This window comes from Cydia splendana, chromosome 10 (assembly GCF_910591565.1).
Source record: "Cydia splendana chromosome 10, ilCydSple1.2, whole genome shotgun sequence".
Classification (NCBI taxonomy): domain Eukaryota; kingdom Metazoa; phylum Arthropoda; class Insecta; order Lepidoptera; family Tortricidae; genus Cydia; species Cydia splendana.
The window spans coordinates 4145261-4167982 of NC_085969.1; the positions used below are offsets into that span (position 1 = coordinate 4145261).

The window sequence follows — 22722 nt, forward strand, 5'->3', positions numbered from 1 at the left end:
GACACGTTCGTAAGTTTCCGTGAAAATACGAAGGAAAATAATTATGCACTACATCTGCAGTTTACAAGCTCCCAATTACGTATTAAACTTGTGGACTAAGGGACTACCTATGGTTGGGAGGTTTTACGGTACTTACCTATTTATGTATCATAAATAACAAACACTTGACAGCCACGTTAAACAGAATGTTTCACATCAAAAACCCTGATGAACAGTAAAATATTCGGTTCATTTTGCAAAACTTGCAGCTCAGCGCCCGAAAAGGTCATAATCACCACATTACTTAAAATTGGTACGCGTTTTCATAATGGAACAAATAGCCCTCGAAAGCGCCTGCTGTGAATACTGACCTAAATTCCACACCACCATATCTCACTCACACACGTTCTAGAAATAACCACCGTATTCATGTTGAAATAAAGTTCAAATTCAAAAGGAGCGGCTGTTAAAGATACGAGGTTTATATAGCAAATGATCCAGAGTGCTCGGCGCAAATGAGATCTGCTTAGATTTTCGAGGATAATGAAACCAAGTTTTTTGTAAAAGAAATAACCGGCGAAAACGCTGAATGTGACAAAAGAATGTGAAAGGGAGTGGCTTAAAAATTGTACGCTGTTTTGTAAATAAACACAAGCATGAAAAGAGGTATTTGAAAATATTTTTTGGCAGTTAGTGTAAAATCTTGCATGTTGCTTGCATTACTTAACTAAGTAGAGTCTATGCGGAAAGAGAAGAGTCGTGGAATGTATGGGGCCCAATACATTCCACGACTCTTCTCTTTCCGAACAGACTCTAAGTACGTACGTTGATTACGTAATATTGTCACTTTAAATATTTTATTAAAATATAAATCATTTATATTTTATGGCATAAATAGGAAAATGGTTGTAAGTACACACAGTTATCCACCTACATGTTAGGTACACTATGTTATTATTATAATGTTTATTCTACTTCAATGTACTCAAATATAATATACCTATTTAATTTATTTTCAACCTATAACCTAAGCAAACATCAAACTTTTACAACGAGCGCCTTATTTTTATTTTATGTCCCGCTCAAATTATTTGAAAATTTGTGAAAATATTAAGGTTCCAATCCAAGCTTAGCCATGAGAAGCAAAATTTTATGGTTATTTTTAGGTGTTCTACTCGTATTTACTAGCGAGTATTTGCGGGTAAACATGTTTACCTACTAATTCCTTGCTCTTAGGTTAAGGTGGATGTCTAGAGCTGTCCTGCCGACTAACCACCGAAAGATGGTGCACAATTTGCGAATTATTACCATCGCTTCCAAAATTCAAACATTTTTTAAGACGTGTTGATATTTACCGCACACAACAAAAAATATGACGTCTTAATCGAAATATATTTACACCCAACATTTAATCAAAAATGTGTAAAAACTGCAAAATATTGCGATATCTTGCATTCACGCACACTTACGTAGGTACTTAAAGTCAGTGTCAAATGTCAGTAGATTCATAATGTTGCAGTAAAGTAACCTAGAGGGCGCAGCGGATGGAATTTTTAGTGTTGAAAAAAGATTGGAAATTAAATTTAAATTCTTGTTTGAGCAACGAGTGAGATATTGACAAGGCACTTTAGAACCAACTGATATTTTCAGACATTAATTGTCATGTGCTCGTGGCAACCATAATAGCTAAGGTACATGTACGTTTGTAATTTGCCGTGGCATTTTGGTCGAATTAGTTCTTTAATTTACCACGCGTGGCGCTGCACATCAAAACTATGAAAAACGCTGGGGTGTCCATCAAATCTGGAGTTTTGATGGACACATCAAATCTGGAGTTCTTGGATGGTCCCACCGCACTGTTTCTTTTCAAAAAACATTTCTTTCACAACTTAACTAGGTTGAGCCCCGCTTGGCGGGGCTCCTATTTCTGGGCGGTTTGCCCTTCGGGCATCTGAAGCTACCTAACGAACCTAACCTGTTAGAAGGAAATGTTTTTAGAAAAGAAACACTTAGTGCGGTGGAACCTAACTGGTAAAAATAAATTACCTGTAGACCCACTGTGGTTCAAAGCAGTGGGATCACGGTTATAACGCGCGTGAGGATGGTGGTGTGGTATAAAAATTAGTATAAATTTATAATTACACAAACGGGTCTACCGCGATATAATTAAATTGTGTAATTAAATATGTGTACAAAACGCGAGAGTTTAAAGTGTTATAAATTTATAAAATAGCAAACCATGGTCACCCTCAAACAACCATCACGTTCACGTTGACACTATTGAGCCCATTAACAATTTGCCTTCGTCAATTTACAAACGTGGAGCCGTTTGTAAATTGACGACGCCGTTTGTAAACGGCGGATTCTTACAATTTGCCTGCGACTCATACACAAAAACAGACAGACGCGGCGGGGGACTTTGTTTTATAAGGTTTAGTGATAGTAATGGTATGAGTTTTTAAAGCGCTTTGAGTACAACATTCTTGTTGTATACATATATTTCATACAGTCAGTTACTTAGGTATGTCTTTATCGAAATAATAAGGCAGGCAGTTTTCCATAAAAGCTCGCGTTGTAGCGCAGCTGTCGGTGTCCAGCCAGTACGGACATTTCTGAAAATTAAATAATTGTTTTATTTTAGTCAATGATAGCCTAATTTGCATTTTGACGGTAGATTAATGAAAAACATCGATTTTATTTGTTTGTCCATTAGGCCCTCAAAACGAACATTCCATAATTTTTGTTAATGTTCTTAATTAAGTGATAAATTTCAACATACCCATCGCAAAAGCAATGCGAGAATGTAGAAATAAAATTGATGTCGCCATTTCCTAAAGAAATGAACCGTAATTTGGCCTATAATAGTTTACAAAGAATGCTAACTTCTATCAGTGCAGTCTAATTATCTAGTGTTGTCTGAAAATGTTATGAAACTTATGAATTATTAAAAGCAAGAGACAACCAATCTTACGTTATATAAATTAGAAGTGATGCACCAAAGTAGTCTGTCCGCGTCACACATCTCGTTGGGTCCAAACAAAGGCTTGTTACCAAGACAGCTGCAAAATTAGAAAAGGAGGTAATTCATTATCATAAAGAACGTAAAGTCTATTTCAATAGAACTTGCTAACTATGTAAACAAACAACTTAACTTTGTTTTATCACTGTTTCTCTTTGAATTTTCACACCACCTCATCAAATACCATTGAAACCATACACATATACACTATAGAAACGGTCCGTTCCGTAAAATACACAAACATATAACAGTATCTTGGATATTTAATTAAAAGTTTAAAATTGGTTCATAAGTTAGGTTATTAGGACCTGTTGGAATGACGGTTTTGTTTCTTTTAAATTCTACAATTGTCTATGATGGGTAGTGTTGTGACTAAAGTTTGTGATATAAACCCGCTACACACTACCCAACCCACGCTCTGTACCTACCGCCACGGTTATAAAATACATCAATACATCATTCTTAGGTACTAATTTGTCTTCTGATCGTGATTAAACAAATTAAAAATAAGTAACTACTTGTTTTTTACTTTTGGTATTTTATTATTCGATATGGTTTGACATTAGTAAAGTAGTAAGTAGGAGTCTTGGCCATCACTAGTAAATTCATCATAAAGAGACAATTTCAATATGGCGGTTTGTTTACACAGTTAGCAAGTTCTAATGAAATAGAGATAGAGATAGATAGATTTACATATAGGTACGGGGTTCATATCGCATTCGTTTTGAAACACACTACACAGTAAAGTTATATATAAGAGAAATTAGAAGTTCTTCATACTTTAGCAATAGTACTTACCTGCGCTATGGCAACTCTTATGCGTTGATCATGCTTACCTACTGTTGCTACAGTAAAAATCACCCCGTGTGGGGTGGCCCGTATCTTAGTAGTAGTAGTAGGTAGTTGACTAGTAGATAGTAGATATTATTTTTATTTTCAAAATAAACCCTGCTTTCGAAGTTAGTTCAATGCAAGGTGCATACCTACAGGTAACTATTACCATTTTCTGTTATGTCTTATTAAAATGTGAAAAGTCTAGGCGAAAACTATTTGTTTTAAGATCATTATTATAATTCTCGTCTAGTAGGTGCTACACCTTCTAACTATTCAGTGTAAAGGCTAATTGAAACTCCTTCCTCGATTAACTTTTAATTACTTTGAGTCCATGTATGGACTAGTTCTCATGTATATGTAAGAAAAGTAAAATTCGCTCTGAAATCACATTGTAATAAAATTAAAGTAAGCCATCACCCACACATCTTTAGCAGCATTAACTGCAGGCATAAACTCCTTTCTCTTCGCCACCCACTCGTTCAGGTGCTGCTTGAAGGAATCCTTGTCAATCTCATCGTTGTCGAGGAGCAAATCGTTGTTCCGGAGTATGCAGTTTTTTTCTGCACACTGTGGAATAAAACTGAGATTAGGCTTAGCAATAAGGAAGAAACTAAAAGGGAAAACCATTTTTCCTAGCCTGGTCGATAGGTAGTGTTCCATTCTATGAAGGTATAGAGATGCTGTGTCGGAATAACTGTCAGGCAGAACGCACTGTGCTAATGGGGCTTCTAAACGAGCCATATGTTCACTGCAATATGTGGCCGGCAACTATTGGTGTCCTCTTACTCACATGTTAGAGAGGGACACTAATAGTTGCCGGCCACATATTGCAGTGAACATATGGCCCGTTTAGAAGTCCCTTCAGCACAGTGGGTTCTGGTTACGTGAACAATATATAACCAGTACACTGCTCTTCTAGTAAATACAGACAAGTTTTTAAGCACACTTATTTTTTTTTTTTTTTATTGATCAAATAAGTAACACAGCATTACAGTAAAACCAAGGCACTGTGACACTACAAAAGAAAAAAACATTTTGTCTCCACAAAGAAAACAATAGACACAAAAATGACATACAAATTAAACATTGGATTTGGGCGACGACGTAACAGCGTGGCTCCGTAGCGTCGTCTGACTCGGCGTAGGATTCGGCAGGTTGCGCCGGAACCGCCGAAACACCACACCCTTCGGCCAGAAGTCCGCGCTTGCGATGGTGTCCTGCAGAGGCCGCGGCACGCGCACTACAAATGAACTGAAGTGGACATAGTGACGCGACTGTAGCTGGTGCACCCTCAGCGTGTAGCCAGTCTTCCGGCGGACGTACTCCACCACCTCGTCGGCCCCGGCGGAGTAATGCAGGCGAGACACGTAGAGCGCCTTACTCGGTGTCGCAACTCGTAGGCCAGAATTAACCGGCTCCGCAGTGCCACACAGAGTTTTACGAGGCGCCCTGCGCGCCTTGCGTTTCCTTAATTTCCACCAGTGTGAATCCTCCACATCGGTGCGGGAGGACTTTTCCTTAATCGGAGCCCGCACATTTCACTGCGTCAGCAACACGCAAACAACACGCACTTATACTATACACTTGTACTAGTTTACAATAAAATTATGGACAGGATCTACGTAAATAAAACATCGACCGGCCGCAACGTAAGACGCTGGCGTAATGGCTGCTGTTCTGTGACTTGCGCAATTCCTTTCTCCGCCCCCCGCCACCCGCGCATACACCGTGGTGTTGGCACAACTGTTTGATTCGTTCAGACTACAATGCATTATAGTAACCACAACATAATAACTTGTAACGTGTACACTCGTATCTTTATTTTTACATATCAATAGTTAGTGTTACGATGCATATATTAAACGAGACAAACGTTTAATATTTACAACACTTGCATCTTTACATATACAACGAAATTGTAAGCAGTACTTAATTGCATTTAACTAGAATTAAACAGTGATGTTTAAAAAACAAGTTTTACACGATACAACATTTTTTGTTATTACTACCGGATTTTAGTAGGTATAACTATATTTTTAATTACTATACGTTCTGGTAGTATTGTAGAAAATTATTTTTTTCGGTGTACTACACCGTTGCATCTACATCTGCAAGGCTATGATGGTCGACTGTATAAATGATATGGCTGGATAAATGATGATAAAACGGACATTTTATCCAGTTTTTATTGATTTGTCGTCTTTTCCACTTTTGACAGCGATAGTCGTTAAACGATTAACTGCATAACATGGTCGTTGGATAATATGTCATTTGTCTACATATCCAACTTAAACTTAGTGTTAAGTTAAATGATATAACTGTCACTTGTCTAGATTTATACAGTTTTATAACATTCATACCGTTTTGTCCACTTAGACAACAATACACGGTAAGTGGCTACAATTGTTGGATAAGTAGACATATAGTCGATTTTTGACGGCTAGCCTTTGATTAATTTATCGTAGTGCTCACTGGGTCACGATAAGCTCAGTTAAGAAGCTGTGATTAGTCTTAACTTAATTGATTCAATTGTGTTACAAAAATTAACTATGTAAATTGTATTTATTGTACTTAAATCGTACACATATAAGTCTATAGCATTCGCTAACACACTTTCATGCATCTAACTTAAATAGAAATGGCTTAACTGTGGTAACACAATGGAATCAATTAACTTTGGACTAATTACAGGTGCTTAACTATGTACAATTTTTTTGCAATTCACTCATAAGTCATAAGTGCTCTTGTGGTATGTAAGTGGTGAAAAATGCAATTTCTTGAAGTTAAAATATCAGTAGGTAAGTATCTGTTTTTTTTTCTTAAATATAATATATACAATTTGAACTTTGAATTAAATTTGAATTTACATATAACATTATCAATACGAACATTATTTGTAGGGATGGCAAGATAATAATATCATTTCTTCTTGGCAGCTGCTGCTATCGAAGAAAAATAGCATAGATAACTCCAACGACGGGCCATTAAGGGCATACATGCAACCCATTTGATATGCCCAGCGAGGAGTTTCAGCACATATATAGAGTGCGCAAAGAATTGGCACTCTATTTGTGTGCCAAACTCGACGCTGACCTCAAGCCTCAACATGGCGATGGATTGCCGGCACATTTTAAAGATACTCGTATTATGTTGCACTATTCCTCAAATCATTCTTGTCACCTTATTTAATAACGACATACCAACTTACAACTCTTTGTTTTAGGTTCTAACATCACTGCATCTACTGGCTGACGGTAGTTACCAAAGAGGAACTGGACAAGACCATAGAGAAGAAGTAGGAATAGTTGAAGTTGAAGAAGTTAGAGAAGTTGAACTTGAAGAAGTTGGAGAAGTCGAAGTTGAAAAACTTGAAAAAGTTGGAGAATTTGAAGTTGAAGAAGTTAAATAAGTTGGAGAAGTTTAAGTTGAAGAAGTTGAAGTTCAACAAGATGAAGATGTTGGAGAAGTTGAAGAAGGTTAGGAAGATAAAGAAGTTGGAGAAGTTAAAAGTTGCATTTTATTTTATCTCCATACAAACTTCCAACCCCATGTCATCTCTTTTTCACCCTTAAAGGTAGGTATGGCTAATAAAATTATTAAATGATAAAAGGCAAGTCCCATTTCAAAAAATTATTGAAAGACAAATTTCCACCCCTTGTTTACACCCTTAAGGGATGATTTCGGGGATAAAAACTATTCTATATCCTTCCCCACAACTCAAACTATCACCATACCAAATTTCATTTAAATCGGTTCAGCGGTTATTGATTGCCCATACAAATTTCCACCCCCTTTTCGCCCCCTTAAGGGGTGAATTCTGAGATAAAAAGTATCCTATATCCTTCCCCGGGAGTCAAACTACCCCTATACCAAATTTCAACTACTTAAATCGGTTCAGCGGTTTAAGCGTGAAGAGGTAACAGACAGACAGACAGACAGACACACTTTCGCATTTATAATACTAGCTTTTGCCCGCGACTTCGTCTACGTGGAATTAGTGACAGCAGCTAAAGTAGGTATAGCGCCTGGATAATGCTAATAGCAAGTATTCAATTCGCGCATTGCTTACTTCAATTACTAGGTAATTCATTAACTCTTTCAATTCCACCCCCCTTTGATTGTTTCCTTCCTTCCTTCCTTTGATGATTTCCGACATAAAAACTATCCTATATATGTCCTTCCCCGGGACTCAAACTATCTCTATACCAAATTTCAACTAAATCGATTCAGCGGCTTAACTTGAAGAGGTAACAGACAGACAGACAGACAGACACACACACTTTCGCCTTTATAATACTAGCTTTTGCCCGCGACTTCGTCAGCGTGGAATTATTAATTTAGGTACGTAGCTATCATTTTATTCAATCTGCGTTTTGTTGATTCCCCATACAAACTTCAACTCCCCTTCTCATCCCCTTAAGGGCGATTTCTTGAATGAAAACTACCCTTTGTCCTTCCCCGGGACTCAAACTATCTCCATACCAAATTTCGACTAAATTCTGCACCAGCGCCGGTCCTACACCGAGTGGGCGGGACAGTTCCTATTGACAATGTTTGTTGTGCAGTTGTTGTTAAGTCCCCATACAAAATTCCACCCCTTTAAGGCATGGAATGGTAGGCCCGTATTTTTTACATGTTTATGCAAGTAACTGGCGGTATTTCCACCGCTATACAACCGGCTGACGGTTTTTTTTATTTATAATAGCATATTTATAATAGCATCTAAACTATCATCTGGCAAAGTATCAGGAGGCGATGATTGAAAAAAAATTTTTTTTTACATGTTCATGTGATCAACTGACGGTCTTTCCACAGCGATACAACCGGCTGACAATTTTTTAATTCACCATAGCATCTAAGAAACTATCATCTCAGACAAAGTATTAAGCGGGAGGCGATGACTGACGATATTTGCTCCTGCCGCAACATATAGGGCTAGTATAAGGCGACGCTTACGGGAAAGGGGCTGTGACTCTTCGCTCTGGTTCTTTCCTTGTCCAACAAATATCACTGGCAATTTAGCGAGGTAATACCGCCAGTATTTTTGGCACATTACGTCCGGGGTATAATCAGAGTGGGGGGTAATATTGTATTTGTTAAGGCCCACTTGCACTCCAACCCACTAACCCGGGGTTCAGCGGTTAAACCGTTAACCTAATGTCAAATTGTACTGGTAACCATGGTAACTCCAGGTTTAACCGGTTAACCCCGGGTTAGTACAAAGGCGCAAGTGGGCCTAAGTCATTAAGTTTTACTTATTACTAGAAGATGTACATATTATTCGCTGGGTCGGAGAACCACGAATCGATCACAACGCGCACCGTGGCCCAAAAAAAAACTTTCGGCAGACCAACTGTCACTTTTTACTAGCGAGGTTTACCTACTGTAGTGTGCACCATATATGACACGCACACTCTCTCACATGTACCCTATATATACCCTAGCATAAGTATCATATATCAGAATAAACCTATACTCCTGAGATAGTGTTTGTCTTTACGTCCCACCTCACATGGCGATCCTGCCAGTGCGGCCTTGTGCTGCACTGGCGGCGCGTCGCGCCAGCCAGTGAAAGTCAAGAAGAAAATTCGTGATAATAAATTATAGTTAATTAAAAAGACATTTGTGCGAAAGTGACTATTTGAACACTCATAGTGATGGTTTTGTGTAGTGATACAAAAAATTAGAGATTCACGGGTGACGGACTCATTATACCTACATAATAAGAAATTTAATCTAAAAATAATTAATCATTACTACAAAAAACAAAACTTGTGAAATATATTGACTGAAAGCATTGGTGGAAATATCGAAAGTGCAGAAAAAAATTAAAATAGACTCATTTGAAACCAGTTTTTAAAAGTGGTATACGTAACAGGGCTTGCAGCAGGGAGTTGTTGGTGTCCTTGGTCGAGGACGGCGTCTGGAGGCCCAGGGACAATTAGGAATGACGTAGATTGTGCCGCCGTGTAGGGAAACAAGATAGTGATTGTGCAAAAAGGACATTTTAAGTAGCTACTTATAGTTTTTTTTCTTCTTCTGTTTTTTCTGTTAGCTAGTTCGGTCTTAAATAATTTATTTCATTAAAAGGATATTACCTTTTCCCTTGGACTTTAAACTAGTAGAGCACTAAACTTAAAACTAGTAGAGCAGTATGTTAGCTCTTATAATTATTATAATAATTGGATAAAAGAGGTAAGTAAGTAGGACTATGTCGCTTGATGATGAAACTAATATGGTTAAAAGGTTGGTAAGTACATAATTAGCTCATTAATTATTTTATTTCTCAATGTAATTCTTTTTTTATCATAAATTTATCATAAAAATATCATATCATTAAAATATTTTTCATATTGCGTGGACCGCTGTATTTTTTAATTATTTCAAATCAATCCAATTGTATTTCAGTGTTACGTAAGGTTTTGTATTAAATATATCACGAATAAATTGCACAAGTCACTTAGAGGTAAATTCATCATAACTTGCAAGTAAAGCACATTAGTCACGATGCCACCACGATTGATTACACGACACATAAACATTTCTATCACTGTGCACTTAATAAGATCATTTAAATTGTAAGTAGAACAATAGTCCATGATAATTAAAACTACATATCCCACTTTTAACCATATACTATACTAGATTTTATGACTTAGGTATAGGTAATTAAAGACTTTTAGTTAGTATTTAAGATGTTTTTATTTTTATTTGATTAAGCTCTTTATTATGTACCGGACTTGACAATTTTATAAACACGGATCTGACATATTAAACAAATGAGATATGACTATATAGGTAAATATAATTATGGCTATGACTTTTTAAAATTTAAAATGGTATGTACTGCAAGCAACGAAATTGTATTGAGTTAGTTGGAATTTAGTACGTTTAGGTAAAGATTTAATGTTGGATTTTAAGGGTTGAATTTTAAGGTTCGTAAAAATATTTGTAACGGTGTGTCTATTGTTGTGTAAGTTATAGAAATGCGGAGTCAGATTAGTGATGTTTTTAATTAGGATTATTTTGATTTTAAGACAATTTTTTTTATGTAATTTAATGTGTATTGGAGTTGACATATAATATGGACTTGACGGATTTAGTATCAAAGTGAAATTAAATGATGACAATATTGATAAATGAGGATAAAAAGAAGGTAAAAATAATATATGTATATAAAAAAAAACAGGATTGTGATCGTTTATGAAAAGTTTTATTAGTTGGTAGAGGTATGCTCAGGATTGTTTTAAAGTTGGATTTTATGGCTGTTGGTTTTAAAAAGTGTAGGGATTGTAAAATGTAAAGAATTATAATGGAATAGTTGTGAGAGGTATAGTTTGATATGTGTAGATGGAATTGGTTGCATAAATGGATCGTGTTTTATTTAAGCAGTGCTTGGGAAGGCTGATATATATAAGTTTTTCAAAGAACAATTAGCCTGATCAACTAAGAGTTGTTGAAATTCTTACATGTTGAAGCTTTCATGGGGTTGCGTTATATGGTTGGATTTTGGATGTTTTGTGTATGAGAGGGAAATATGAAGCAAAATAGATATAAATTGAACATGCCTATCGCATCTTCGGTGGCCCGAGAGGCGGCCTTGAGCGATACGGTATAGCAAGGGTACGCCAGGATACAAGGCAGGCACGGAATCCTTGGCGTCTGACCATGATTCGGTCGAGTATCAATCGTGGAGACTCCTTGGACACACGGAATGATATTGTGTATGAAAGTGTTAAAAGAACTGCCTGAATGAGTATATAAATAAATAGTATGTGTGCGCGCGTAATAATAATAAAATTTCCTTGTATCCTGAGCAAATAAATAAATAAATGTGTATTAAGGTCGGCCGACCAAAAAAGTAAATGCGTTGTGTACCCTTGCCGAAAGTGATGCACACAGGATGCACACTTTGAGTTAAAATAATATAATAAATAAACTGAAATTTAACAATAATGACGTCTTAAAAACTGAATAATTAAGAAACTACTTGCAAGTATGTAAGAATAACTATGGATTTGAGATAAATACGGAATGTAATACATAACTAGGTACCTAGGATTGACTTAATTATAATTATACACGTGTGTCTTAAATAGACAAGATTTTTTTTACAATAGTGATAATGTTTGAATAATGTGTTTTATTAATAATGTGTTTTTTATAATAAATCTTTGTATTTTTAATTTTTCTTATAACTGCGTAATGTATAAATTTACTTTGTAATTTCGTTTCATCATCAAAGCGTGCTACAATTGTGTTTATTAACTTTGATTATTCATTTGTCAATTATTTTATAATTATGTTATTAAGTATTCTGCTTTGTTTTACGACTTAGGTTTTGTTTATTGCTAAAAAAAAAAATTGTAAGTACAACCAATCTAGAAAAACTTAAACGTAAAAAGGTATTGATATTTCTTAGATTTTATATCTTATTATTTTTGCTTATTTTTTTGTCAAAAATTGTACTGTGTAACTACTAACTAAAACTGTGTAACTATTTACTCTTCTAGATATTATACTCTTACTAACTATACTCTTACTAGATATATAAAAAAAATATTATTTTGTAAACTTATAATATTTTTTATTTCTTTTGGAAGGGAGGTGTAGTGTGCACCATATATGACACGCACACTCTCTCACATGTACCCTATATATACCCTAGCATAAGTATCATATATCAGAATAAACCTATACTCCTGAGATAGTGTTTGTCTTTACGTCCCACCTCACACTACGTATCCGTGCATTTAAAGTAATAATAATAAATAAAGCACCAGCTTCCATTATTAACTTTAATGCTGACTCTCCCTTCAATTCCAACATGTAACGGCAAAGGATTACACCTAATTTTCTTTGCAGGTGCATACATTTCTTCAAAGTAGGTATTTCCCTTTTGAGTTATTTTCTTTGGCGAACTGTCTGGCACTAGGTCTGCCCAATTGCTGCTCTTCGCTGGTTTTTGGGAAGTTTTCTTAGTAGTTGATGTAGTGTATATCAGAGCCGCGATATGTTTACTCCTAACGTACACACAATCAGATTTTCCACTCGTAACATAACGACTAGAATCAATCTGTAAAAATAAATTATTTCTTTACTTTCTATTACATTATTACATTAAGGGATCATAATATTATGTATGTACTACGTCAAAGATTGCAAAAACAGAAAAAAACAGCTTACATTCAAGGATGTTTGTCACTGAATTTTGACGAATTAGGTACACGAGCTTCAATGGCGTGGCTCTTATGATCTTCACATTTGATTTCTTTTAGGTACATCTTGCACATGTTAAGCCAAAACTTATTATTATCCTTTTGGAAAAACACGAAAAGTCTGCATTATTAACGACACTACAGTCATATCTAATACCTTTAAACGAGCAATTCTTGGATATTTATTTATTTATATGTATATATATTTCGGGGATCTCGAAAACGGCTCTAACGATTTGGATGAAATTTGCTATATGAGGGGTTTTCGGGGGCGAAAAATTGATCTAGCTAGGTTTTTATATGTTTTTCGAGCATAGCTCGGTCTCCTTACCCATATGAAATGCATTTTTCGATTTTTATTTCTTTACTTCTCGTAAAGTCAGCCATGAGAAAGTCCGTCTGTGTAGTACTACCTGAAATTTATTGATTGTGCCATTTGTGCCATTTTAGAGGGGAAATGAAGATTTACATGTTCGAATAGAATATATGTAAATTACAATATTTCATTGAAATTATTTGTTCTCTTCGTAATGACAGCCAGCCATTTGACATTTCAAAGTCTGCTGTCATATCACACCCACCGCAGGGGTGCGAAACTCCTGACTTCGGTCAAACTCGGCTCCGCTCGGCTCAGCGTTGCTCCGAGCAATTATTAGGGTTGGCACCACTTGACTTCCTTTTGCGTGCACGACCACAGATAAGATAATCACTTGATTTTTGACAACCCTAAATAGCCGAAAGGGATAGTGCCATATATTAGAAAGGGACAGCATGATTCGACCCTGAACCGCTGTCAAACTTCGTTTTTGTAGGAAGTTTCCTTTCTGTACGGTAGTACTATTAATTATTCTGTGCCCACCGAATAGGTTATGTTTTATTTTCAAATAAACGATTTCATTTTCTAAACTGCAACATTCCTAACTGTAGGTACAGTCACCTGCAATAATATGTTACACAACGAAGGCCGCAAAAATATCTGACACGATCTTATTTGTCGAGCCATAAGAGCGTGTCACATATTTTTGCGGCCTTCGAAAAGTAACATATTATTGCAGGTGACTGTACATCGGTGGACCTTATTTCAAAAGGCATAAAGTCCACCGATGTGCAGTTAACAGTGTGGGTGATTGTACAATTCTGCCGTGCTTATAAAGGCCGAGCCACACCGGCTGCGTGTGCAGCACGCTGCGTGGCGTGCGTTGCGTGACGTGCGCAGCACCCCTGTCACACCGGGTGACGCGCCCGTCACGCAACGCACGCCACGCAGTGTGCTGCACACGCCACGCAGGCGCACGCTGCAGCTCAGTCATGCGTGCAGTAAAATAAAATACGCCTGCGACAGTACCTACATCATGTTATTATAACTCCCGTTGCAAATGGAAGCAGCTCAACTAATGCCGCCATTGCAATTAGAGGAAAAAAATGTCTCATATTTGAATCGAGATAATTGAGAGTACATAATATTATTCACCAACGCACAATAGTTCACAATACAACAACCTTGTTTTCCAATAGTATCGTTAATACCTAACATCGTTTGTTCCCACAGGCCAAATTAAATTTTTATAAGACGTATTTTTTGTAATATTTGTGCTATGTTGTAAATATACATTCGTATTGACGAACGATTTTAATTAGTTTTTCTTTTATCACTGAATCCATATTAAAAACCAGCACGCGCACCGGCCGAGTTGTAAATAAATACAAGCGAGCTGCGCGTGTACACGCACAGCACCTATGCAGCACCGAGCTGTGCGTGTCCGAACCTGCTCGGTTCGCCCTCTCATAGGGAACGCAGTTAAACACAACGTCATCACTGCACGCAACGAAGCGACGTTGCCGCTCCGCTGCGTGGACGCGTGCACGCAGCACGCAGCCGGTTTGTCTCGTCGGAGCTGCGTTGCATGCAAGTCACGCGTACGCGCACGTCACGCACACGTCACGCAAGCGGTGTGTCCTCTCGTATGAGTTTTCGTATTATACAACGCATCGGGACGCGTACGTGCACGTGCACGTCTACGCACACGCATCCGGTGTGGCTTGGCCTTAATAAGAGCAGTAGAGTCAGACCAAGAAAAGTCTGCAGCGGATTTGATAGCCCACGCAGTGCAAGTGTTATTTTAAACGTCAAACTTCTATGAAATTATGACGTATAAATAACACTTGCACTGCGTGGGCTATCAAATCCGCTGCAGACTTTTCTTGGTCCGACTCTAACTCATTTTGAAGTGTCATTCAATTGAAAGAGATTTCAAAATGAGTTACTGCTCTTAATAAGCACGGCAAAATTATTTATTTGATTTTGACAGATCACCGTATTTTAGGTTAATAATGTCGACTACTGTCCTTAAAATTTTGTATGACATTACAAGACATTACAAGCATATCAGCAATCGTGAATTAAGTATTTTAGCCGAGTCTACTTTAGTCCGATAATGTAACTTATTTCAAAGACTATGAATTCTAAGTACTAGAAATAAAGTAGATTTTGCGACATGATAAAGACGGTTAAATTTGAGGCGGTGGAATAAAAGATTCACTTTAAAAAAAACCTTATTTAAACTCAATTAGAATCTATATTTCAAAATCTTAAACCATGGATAACTTTTAACTATCAATGCCACATGTGCATAAGTGGTGATAGCATGTCATTTAGCCAACTATTCATTAAAATACGCTTTAAGTAAACTTGTTTAGAATTGATTTTTCAAAAGCTAACTATGGATAAATTTAACTGTCAATGACATATCTGTAAGTGGTAGAATGTGGTTTATCCATCTTTTCTTTAAAATACACCTTAAGTCATCGAGTATAAATATGATTTTTCAAAACCTCAAAACATGTCACGCTATCATTAGTCACATATACGTTATCCTCGCGAACTATTAATTAAAATACGCTTTAAGTAAACTTGTTTAGAATTGATTTTTCAAAAGCTCAAATCATGGATAAGTTTTAACTCTCAATGACATATGTGGATAAGTGGTAGAATGTGATTTAACCATCTTTTCTTTAATATACACCTTAAGTCATCGAGTTTAAAATTGATTTTTAATAACCTCAAAACATATCACGCTATCATTAGTCACTTATACGTTATCCTCGCGACTTTTTACCGAATTATATCATTTATCAGATAGTCGTCATATCATGCATTAAATGATTAATGATATGGTGACAAAACCATCATAGCCGTCCTGCAGGAAGCCGTGCATATGGCGGGTGACAAAAGCCTATGGAAGAGACTGGTCAGCAACATTAGGACATGATGTCACGATCCTCTGAGGGAACGACTGATGATGATGAAAAATACATTATAGGTATTCCTGAGATATGGATGTCGTCTGTTTAATGTGGACAGCGATGTCGAATCGCACATCAACAAGGCGCGAGCAGCATATGCGCAGCTGAAGCCTGTATCGTCTACTGTGATAACTCGACGTACGAAAATCAGGATGTTCAACTCCAAAGTCAAGTCGGTCCTGCTGTACGGTTGCGAGATATGGCTTGTGAGAAAATATGTCACCAATCGTCTGCAGGTGTTCATAAACAAATTCCTGCGACACATACTACAATGCTTTGAAACTTCTTAGAAAGGCATAATATAAGATTACAAAAATAAAAGTTATTTCAACGTTCTGGAAAATTCAACCACTAAGGGGGTAAAACTAAAAACGTAAGGTATGTAAGTTTCTATGTGGTACAAGTTTTCTTTTAAGCTAGGAACTTGAAACTTGGTAAAAGGGCACTTTATTAAGATAGACGAGAACTGATTTCACCATTTTTGAAAATTAATTCCCTAAGTTGGTGAAAAAGCGTTGAAAGCCTTCATCGGGAACGAAATTTTTTGTAACAATTTAGTGAATTTGAAATGTTGTAAAAAGACACAATAATAGAAAACAAAGAAAAGTGATTTCAGCATTTATTCCATTAGAAATGTATTCCTGTTGCTGAAAAAGGGTTCAAAGTTTGCATCGAGTGCGAACATTTTATTTTTGTAAATCGAGAACATTTTTTTTCAGTTAGGGGCTTGAAACTTTTTAGTTTGTGATAGACAAATCTAATGCTTTGTATAATTATTAACAAATGATTAACCGTCCCTACGGCTATATTTTGCTGCATAATGTTCTATGCTCATGTAGAATAATATAACCACCAACATATAAATCCACGCGACGAACTCGCGGGCAACAGCTAGTTTACATATAATCACGCCTATATCCCGGAGGGAGCAGGCAGAGACCACGGATTTCCACTTGCTACGATCCTGACTTCCCTTCACTTCACTTTCATCACAGTCCTCATACACGCTCGCCGGTTTAGGGTGCTCTTGACCTGGCCTTTCTTCAACATGTCCCCCAACTTCCACTTCTACTTCTCCCTAAATAATCTTATTAGATCTTATCTATCATTGTTAATATTGTATATGAATATATAAACCTCAGGTGATCCACGAACGGCGGGCTCTTGCGCTGGTTTATCATCTGGCCTTATGCATCCTGCATTGGTTTTCTTATCGAAAAGGTCTGGAATTATGCAGCATTGAGAGGGCGCGTCCTGAAAATAACGTACAATCGGTACAATAAAAATAAAATACGTAATACGTAGAATAGAAAATAGAAATAGAATTATGCTATTATTATGCCTTATGGTGGCGTAACGTCATCGCCAAAGATTTAAACGCGTGGGTAAGTGGACACCGATGTCCAGGATAGAGCGAAGTGGAAGGAGAAAAGTAGGAAAGCGGACCCCGTCACAGTACGGGACAAATGCTAGGAGGAGGATGATGATGATGCCTTATGGGGCTTATGGCATTAAGTCCGCTATTTGTACTTTCTTGTATTGTGCAATAAAGGTTAAATAAATATGCTTGTATTTCTGTTTTCTTTTGTATTGTTTTCTTTTATTGAGGTGTGTGGTGGTTTTATTGGTGTGTAGTATGTGTGGGGTATTTGTATTTGTATGTGCGATCTGACGCCCTGATTCAAACTTTAAGACACGTCAAAAATTTGCTAAAGATTCGTGTGAAATGTGACGTTTTTGTTTGAAGAAACGTCACTTTCGACACCGACATATCCGATCCATGTAGTGTCTTAAGCAAATTTTTGACATTATCTTAAAATTCGAATCAGACCGTGAGTGTCTTCAAGGCATTTTGAAAAGGCTACTTAGGTAAAGTGTCATTCTGTGGAACTTGCTAACTATGTAAACAAACCGCCATATTGAAATTGTCAAAGAATTACGAATTTGCTAGTGACTTTTGTTTACATAGTTAGCAAGTTCCATAGAATGACACTTTAATTACTACTGAATCTCTGAGGTATATCTTACCGTTGGTATTTGTTGGCATTAGTTAGCAAGTTCCATAGAATGACACTTTAATTACTACTGAATCTCTGAGGTATATCTTACCGTTGGTATTTGTTGGCATTAGTTAGCAAGTTCCATAGAATGACACTTTAATTACTACTGAATCTCTGAGGTATATCTTACCGTTGGTATTTGTTGGCATTGTGGCGTTGACAATTTTGGTATAGAGGCCCATAGTCCTGCTATTTCTTGTTCATTAATTTGAGCAGAAATGACCTGAAATAGTGTAAAACGGAAAATTATGCACACTCTAAAAAATGAAGACCAACTAAGAGCAGTTTCTTCTTAGTTGACGTTAAGTTAATTACAACAATTACGATCTTATATAAATCAATGAAAGCTGATTACTTAAAACAATAAGTGTATCTGTGATTGAACTAATAAAGTAGGTATTGTTTAATCCTAACAATTGTATAGCTTGCATCTATTATTAACTTGTTGACATAATTATGTAACGTAGGTTGATTCAATAAATATCAAGCTTAGTTGATCTTACTAGGGTCAATTAGTTAGCATAATTCTTTTTCATGTATATATTGAACAAGATCTTAGTTGGCTCAGTTACATAGCAATAGTAAGATCAATCAGAATTACCTTATTTGAAATGTCGAAGTCCTTGTTAGGCTCGTATGGAATTAAGATGCTTGATTACGACTATCAAAATATTGATAGGGCCAACCAAATTTTTTTTAGAGTGCACTAAACATTAGATCAAAATATATTTTTACAGTACATCTAATGCCCCATTATGACGCCCTGTGCTATTAGAAGCACATTACGTGACTTCGTCGAATAATTTTGAAGGGCCATAATTATGTATTGTAAAACGTTGCACGATACACGTGCGAATAGGTAATTCGCAACTAGTGTCGATTTAAAACACTCCGTTTGGTCGTGTTTTAAAATTCGCCTCTCGTTCCGAATTTCGCACTTGTATCGTAAATAACTAATTCATCACACTCGCTCAGTAAATGTGGAATTGCACGCAGGCTTAGCGGGAGTTATAAAAAAAGCGTTTTCCCTAGGGAGTTATGAAGTTTCTAGTGCCATAATTAACAGTTTTTTGTCTTTATACTTACTTCATTTTTGTATCGCAAGTGTGATGAAAAACATTGTGTGTAACTCGGGGCGTAATAATATTGCAAACTCGAGTCTGCAATATTTAACTTACGCCCCATGTTGCACAATGTATTACTATTATCTCTTACGGAAGCTTAATAGAAATAAATCAAGATATTAAAGTAAGAACGCTAAGCACAAGGTATTTCGTACATTGACCTACCATGTCCTATCCTCCTAAGGCCCAAGGTCCTACCTATACTAAGTACTTATTCAGTTCAATGAAATTTAAATCATATTCGATTGGAACAGAGTTGCTTTTGCTTTGTTTCATTCTGTTTTTAAACAACGCAAAATCAACTCTATTTCTTACATTAAAGGTTCAAATTTCTGTGGCAAATTTTGCATTTTTCATGTTTATGGCTGGGCCTTAGGAGGCTATATATCTATCCTGCGTGCATTATGATATTGCTACCCCGATAGCAATGTGGCATTGACTGCCGGCATTTTGGGCACAGAATATATAATAGTACTATATAGTAGGTACAGAAGACTCACTCTCTAACAAAACGCGTCTGTTACGATCAGCACAGATATGGCCGCTAGGTGGCGACGCGCGCGGCTTATGGCAAACCCCAAAATTGGGGCCGAACGGATGTACTTTTAGCTACCTGTACCAAAGCGACGAAATCGCGGAGTGAGCCACGCCTGTTATGGGCGAGACTGTGTTATAATATAATAAATAAATATTATAAGGACATTCTTACACAAATTGACTAAGTCCCCCAGTAAGCTCAAGAAAGCTTGTTGTGGGTACTCAAACAACAATAAATATAATATACAAATACTTGCATAGAAAACATCCATGGCTCAGGAACAAATATCTGTGCTCGTCACACAAATAAATGCCCTTACCGGGATTCGAATTCGAACCCAGGACCATTGGCTTCACAGGCGGGGTCACTACCCACCTAGGCTAGCCCGGTCGTCAAATCGTCCGGCGGTCGTGTTATAGAGATAGGAAATCTATGTCTATGCACGTGCGATAGAGATAGGAAATGTCGGGTCAATATACGAAATTATTGGTGCTTTGTCCCTACTTTAATTAGTAAAAATTGAATTGTCTGCCGTATTCGAACTTAAAGATATTCACAAGAGACGACACGTACTAGATCCATTCTAGATACGTTATAGTTTAGATATCAACTAGTTCTCTTTTGCAGTGCAATTCGGGCAACCAATGTAACTTTACGTTACATAGAGTAAGATATCTATTAGATGTGAATTGGATCTCTTAGTCATATCCTGTGGAAATCGTTCAACAGTATCTTCAGAATCGCGCAAATGTCAAATTTGACAGGTTAGATCTTAAACATATCGTTATCGTATCTTGGTGATGTCTAAAAGATGTCTAATAGATGTCTATTTCAAAATCCGAATCGGGCCCTGTGAGTCAACAAAACAAGTCCTTTTTATATACTATAAATACTAACGCACAACGTATCAGCATTGCGATACAGCGAGGAAATGCCGCCAGCATCCTTGGTACAATGCCTCAAGGGCCTATTTTAGATTTAAGCTAGTTATTAATTTCGTTTAGTAGTACCACTGTATATATATTGTATGTAAATAAATGTTTTAAAATATACTATAAATATAATATATGTATTAATTTAAACAATACTTACTTTTAATAACACTACTAAAAATATTAATTGCATTGTACTTTCCATTGTTAATTAAAGTTTATGTTTATTTAACTAACAATGAACACTAATTAAATAGTATTGGTTACTATAGTTTTACCCCTTATTCATAAAACTTTACGGGACTGATTTAGTTAAATTATGTTTCATCCCTTTCTTACAAATACATACGTCAATATAACAGATAAAGACAAACGATTATTAGCTAATTGAGGTTTGTAGCGCGTTCATGAATAAGGGGCTCAATGACTAAAATAAGAATATAGTGCAGAACGATGAACGAAGTCATTATAAACCATTCGCATTATTTTGAATTTAAGGGGGATTCTCCACAACCGAATCGGCGTGCGTTCTACACAATTTTTATACTAGCAAACTTTAATTTTGATTGAAACTGGAGCAAAACTGTATACTGCGAACTGAAATAACTATATATAGAAGTAGACTGGAATAACTAGAGCTCAAAAAATCCTCACGGAAATTGTGGCATGAGCGCCATTACTGTATACCGTGCTTATTGGCAACGTCAAATATTGCAATGTTGAGCAAGAGTTTCGATATACACAATTTTATATTAGGCAATAAAAAAGTAGCCAGTAACGCTGCAGAAGTTGCAATCATAATGTATGTACCTAACACTCATGGATGCACTCGTATTTTTAAAAGAGTGGAGTTTGTTCTTGATTTATATTTGTAGATGACACTAAAGGTTCTTAGAAAGAGTTACTTAGACTAGAGGTATCATTTTAACGAAAAGAAGCTATAAAACTATAGTTTATGAAAATATGTTGAGGTAAGAATATTTTGACTCGAGAAATGTTTGTGTAAGTAGTAATTTAAAGTGTCACCTTAACATATTGTATAGGAAACAAGGAAGCGCTAAACTACTAGGATCTTATGTATATATATATCTTAAATAATATTATTATAAGCATTGCCTTGCTGGGTGCTCCTATCCTTCTAAAGAGTCCGGAAAGGCCGGATGGAAGGAACCTAAGTTTCTTCCTTCCATATAAACAAGAATTCGAATTTAAACTGTTATGAGACATACTAACATTGAATCATTTAACGGTTTAAACTCACTTGTTTAAGTCACTCGCACGACATGTTTCGGAGAGCCTAAGTCTCCTTTCTCAAGCACTAACATGTCGCGCGAGTGACTTAAAACAAGTGAGTCTAAACCGTAAACAAGAATTGCTCGTTTAAAGGTATTAGATAGATAAGTATCCCAAAACGAGTCAAATTATCTGCTTACAATGTTATCCCACAAAGCTGGCATAGTTACAATAGAATATTCTAGACACTCTAGTACCTAATAAAATCTATCCATTTCAGCTTAGTTTCCAATTAATCCCAAAGTATTGTTTTTGTCTAAGCCGGCTATTCCATTATATGAGCCTTAACGGATAATTGATTCTATACGGGCAACCTATTGGAGATGGCAGCGTTTTGATTGGATTATAAATAACTTACTAGCAATATACTGAAATTAGTAATGATCTGGTCTCGTAGACAACATGACAATCGCTAAAGCTCC

General features: G+C 36.4%; 1 protein-coding gene across 3 annotated transcripts; it reads right to left on the minus strand.

The window, feature by feature from the left end:
- Positions 1–2459: 2459 nt before the first annotated feature.
- LOC134794195 (general odorant-binding protein 66-like) lies at positions 2460–21710 on the minus strand. Of its 3 annotated transcripts, none has more exons than XM_063765938.1 (7): positions 21662–21710; positions 21168–21239; positions 18544–18636; positions 17491–17607; positions 4254–4399; positions 2951–3038; positions 2460–2591 (listed from the first exon to the last, which is right to left on the minus strand). In XM_063765938.1, exons 2-7 carry the CDS (start codon positions 21210–21212, stop codon positions 2493–2495), a joined length of 588 nt encoding a protein of 195 aa, XP_063622008.1. In that variant the 5' UTR covers positions 21213–21239; positions 21662–21710; the 3' UTR covers positions 2460–2492. The 3 variants fall into 3 exon arrangements, with proteins under 3 accessions (XP_063622008.1, XP_063622007.1, XP_063622006.1); XM_063765937.1 differs by having other exon boundaries at positions 21168–21252; positions 21662–21695; XM_063765936.1 differs by having other exon boundaries at positions 21168–21698.
- Between the last annotated feature and the right edge of the window lie 1012 nt (positions 21711–22722).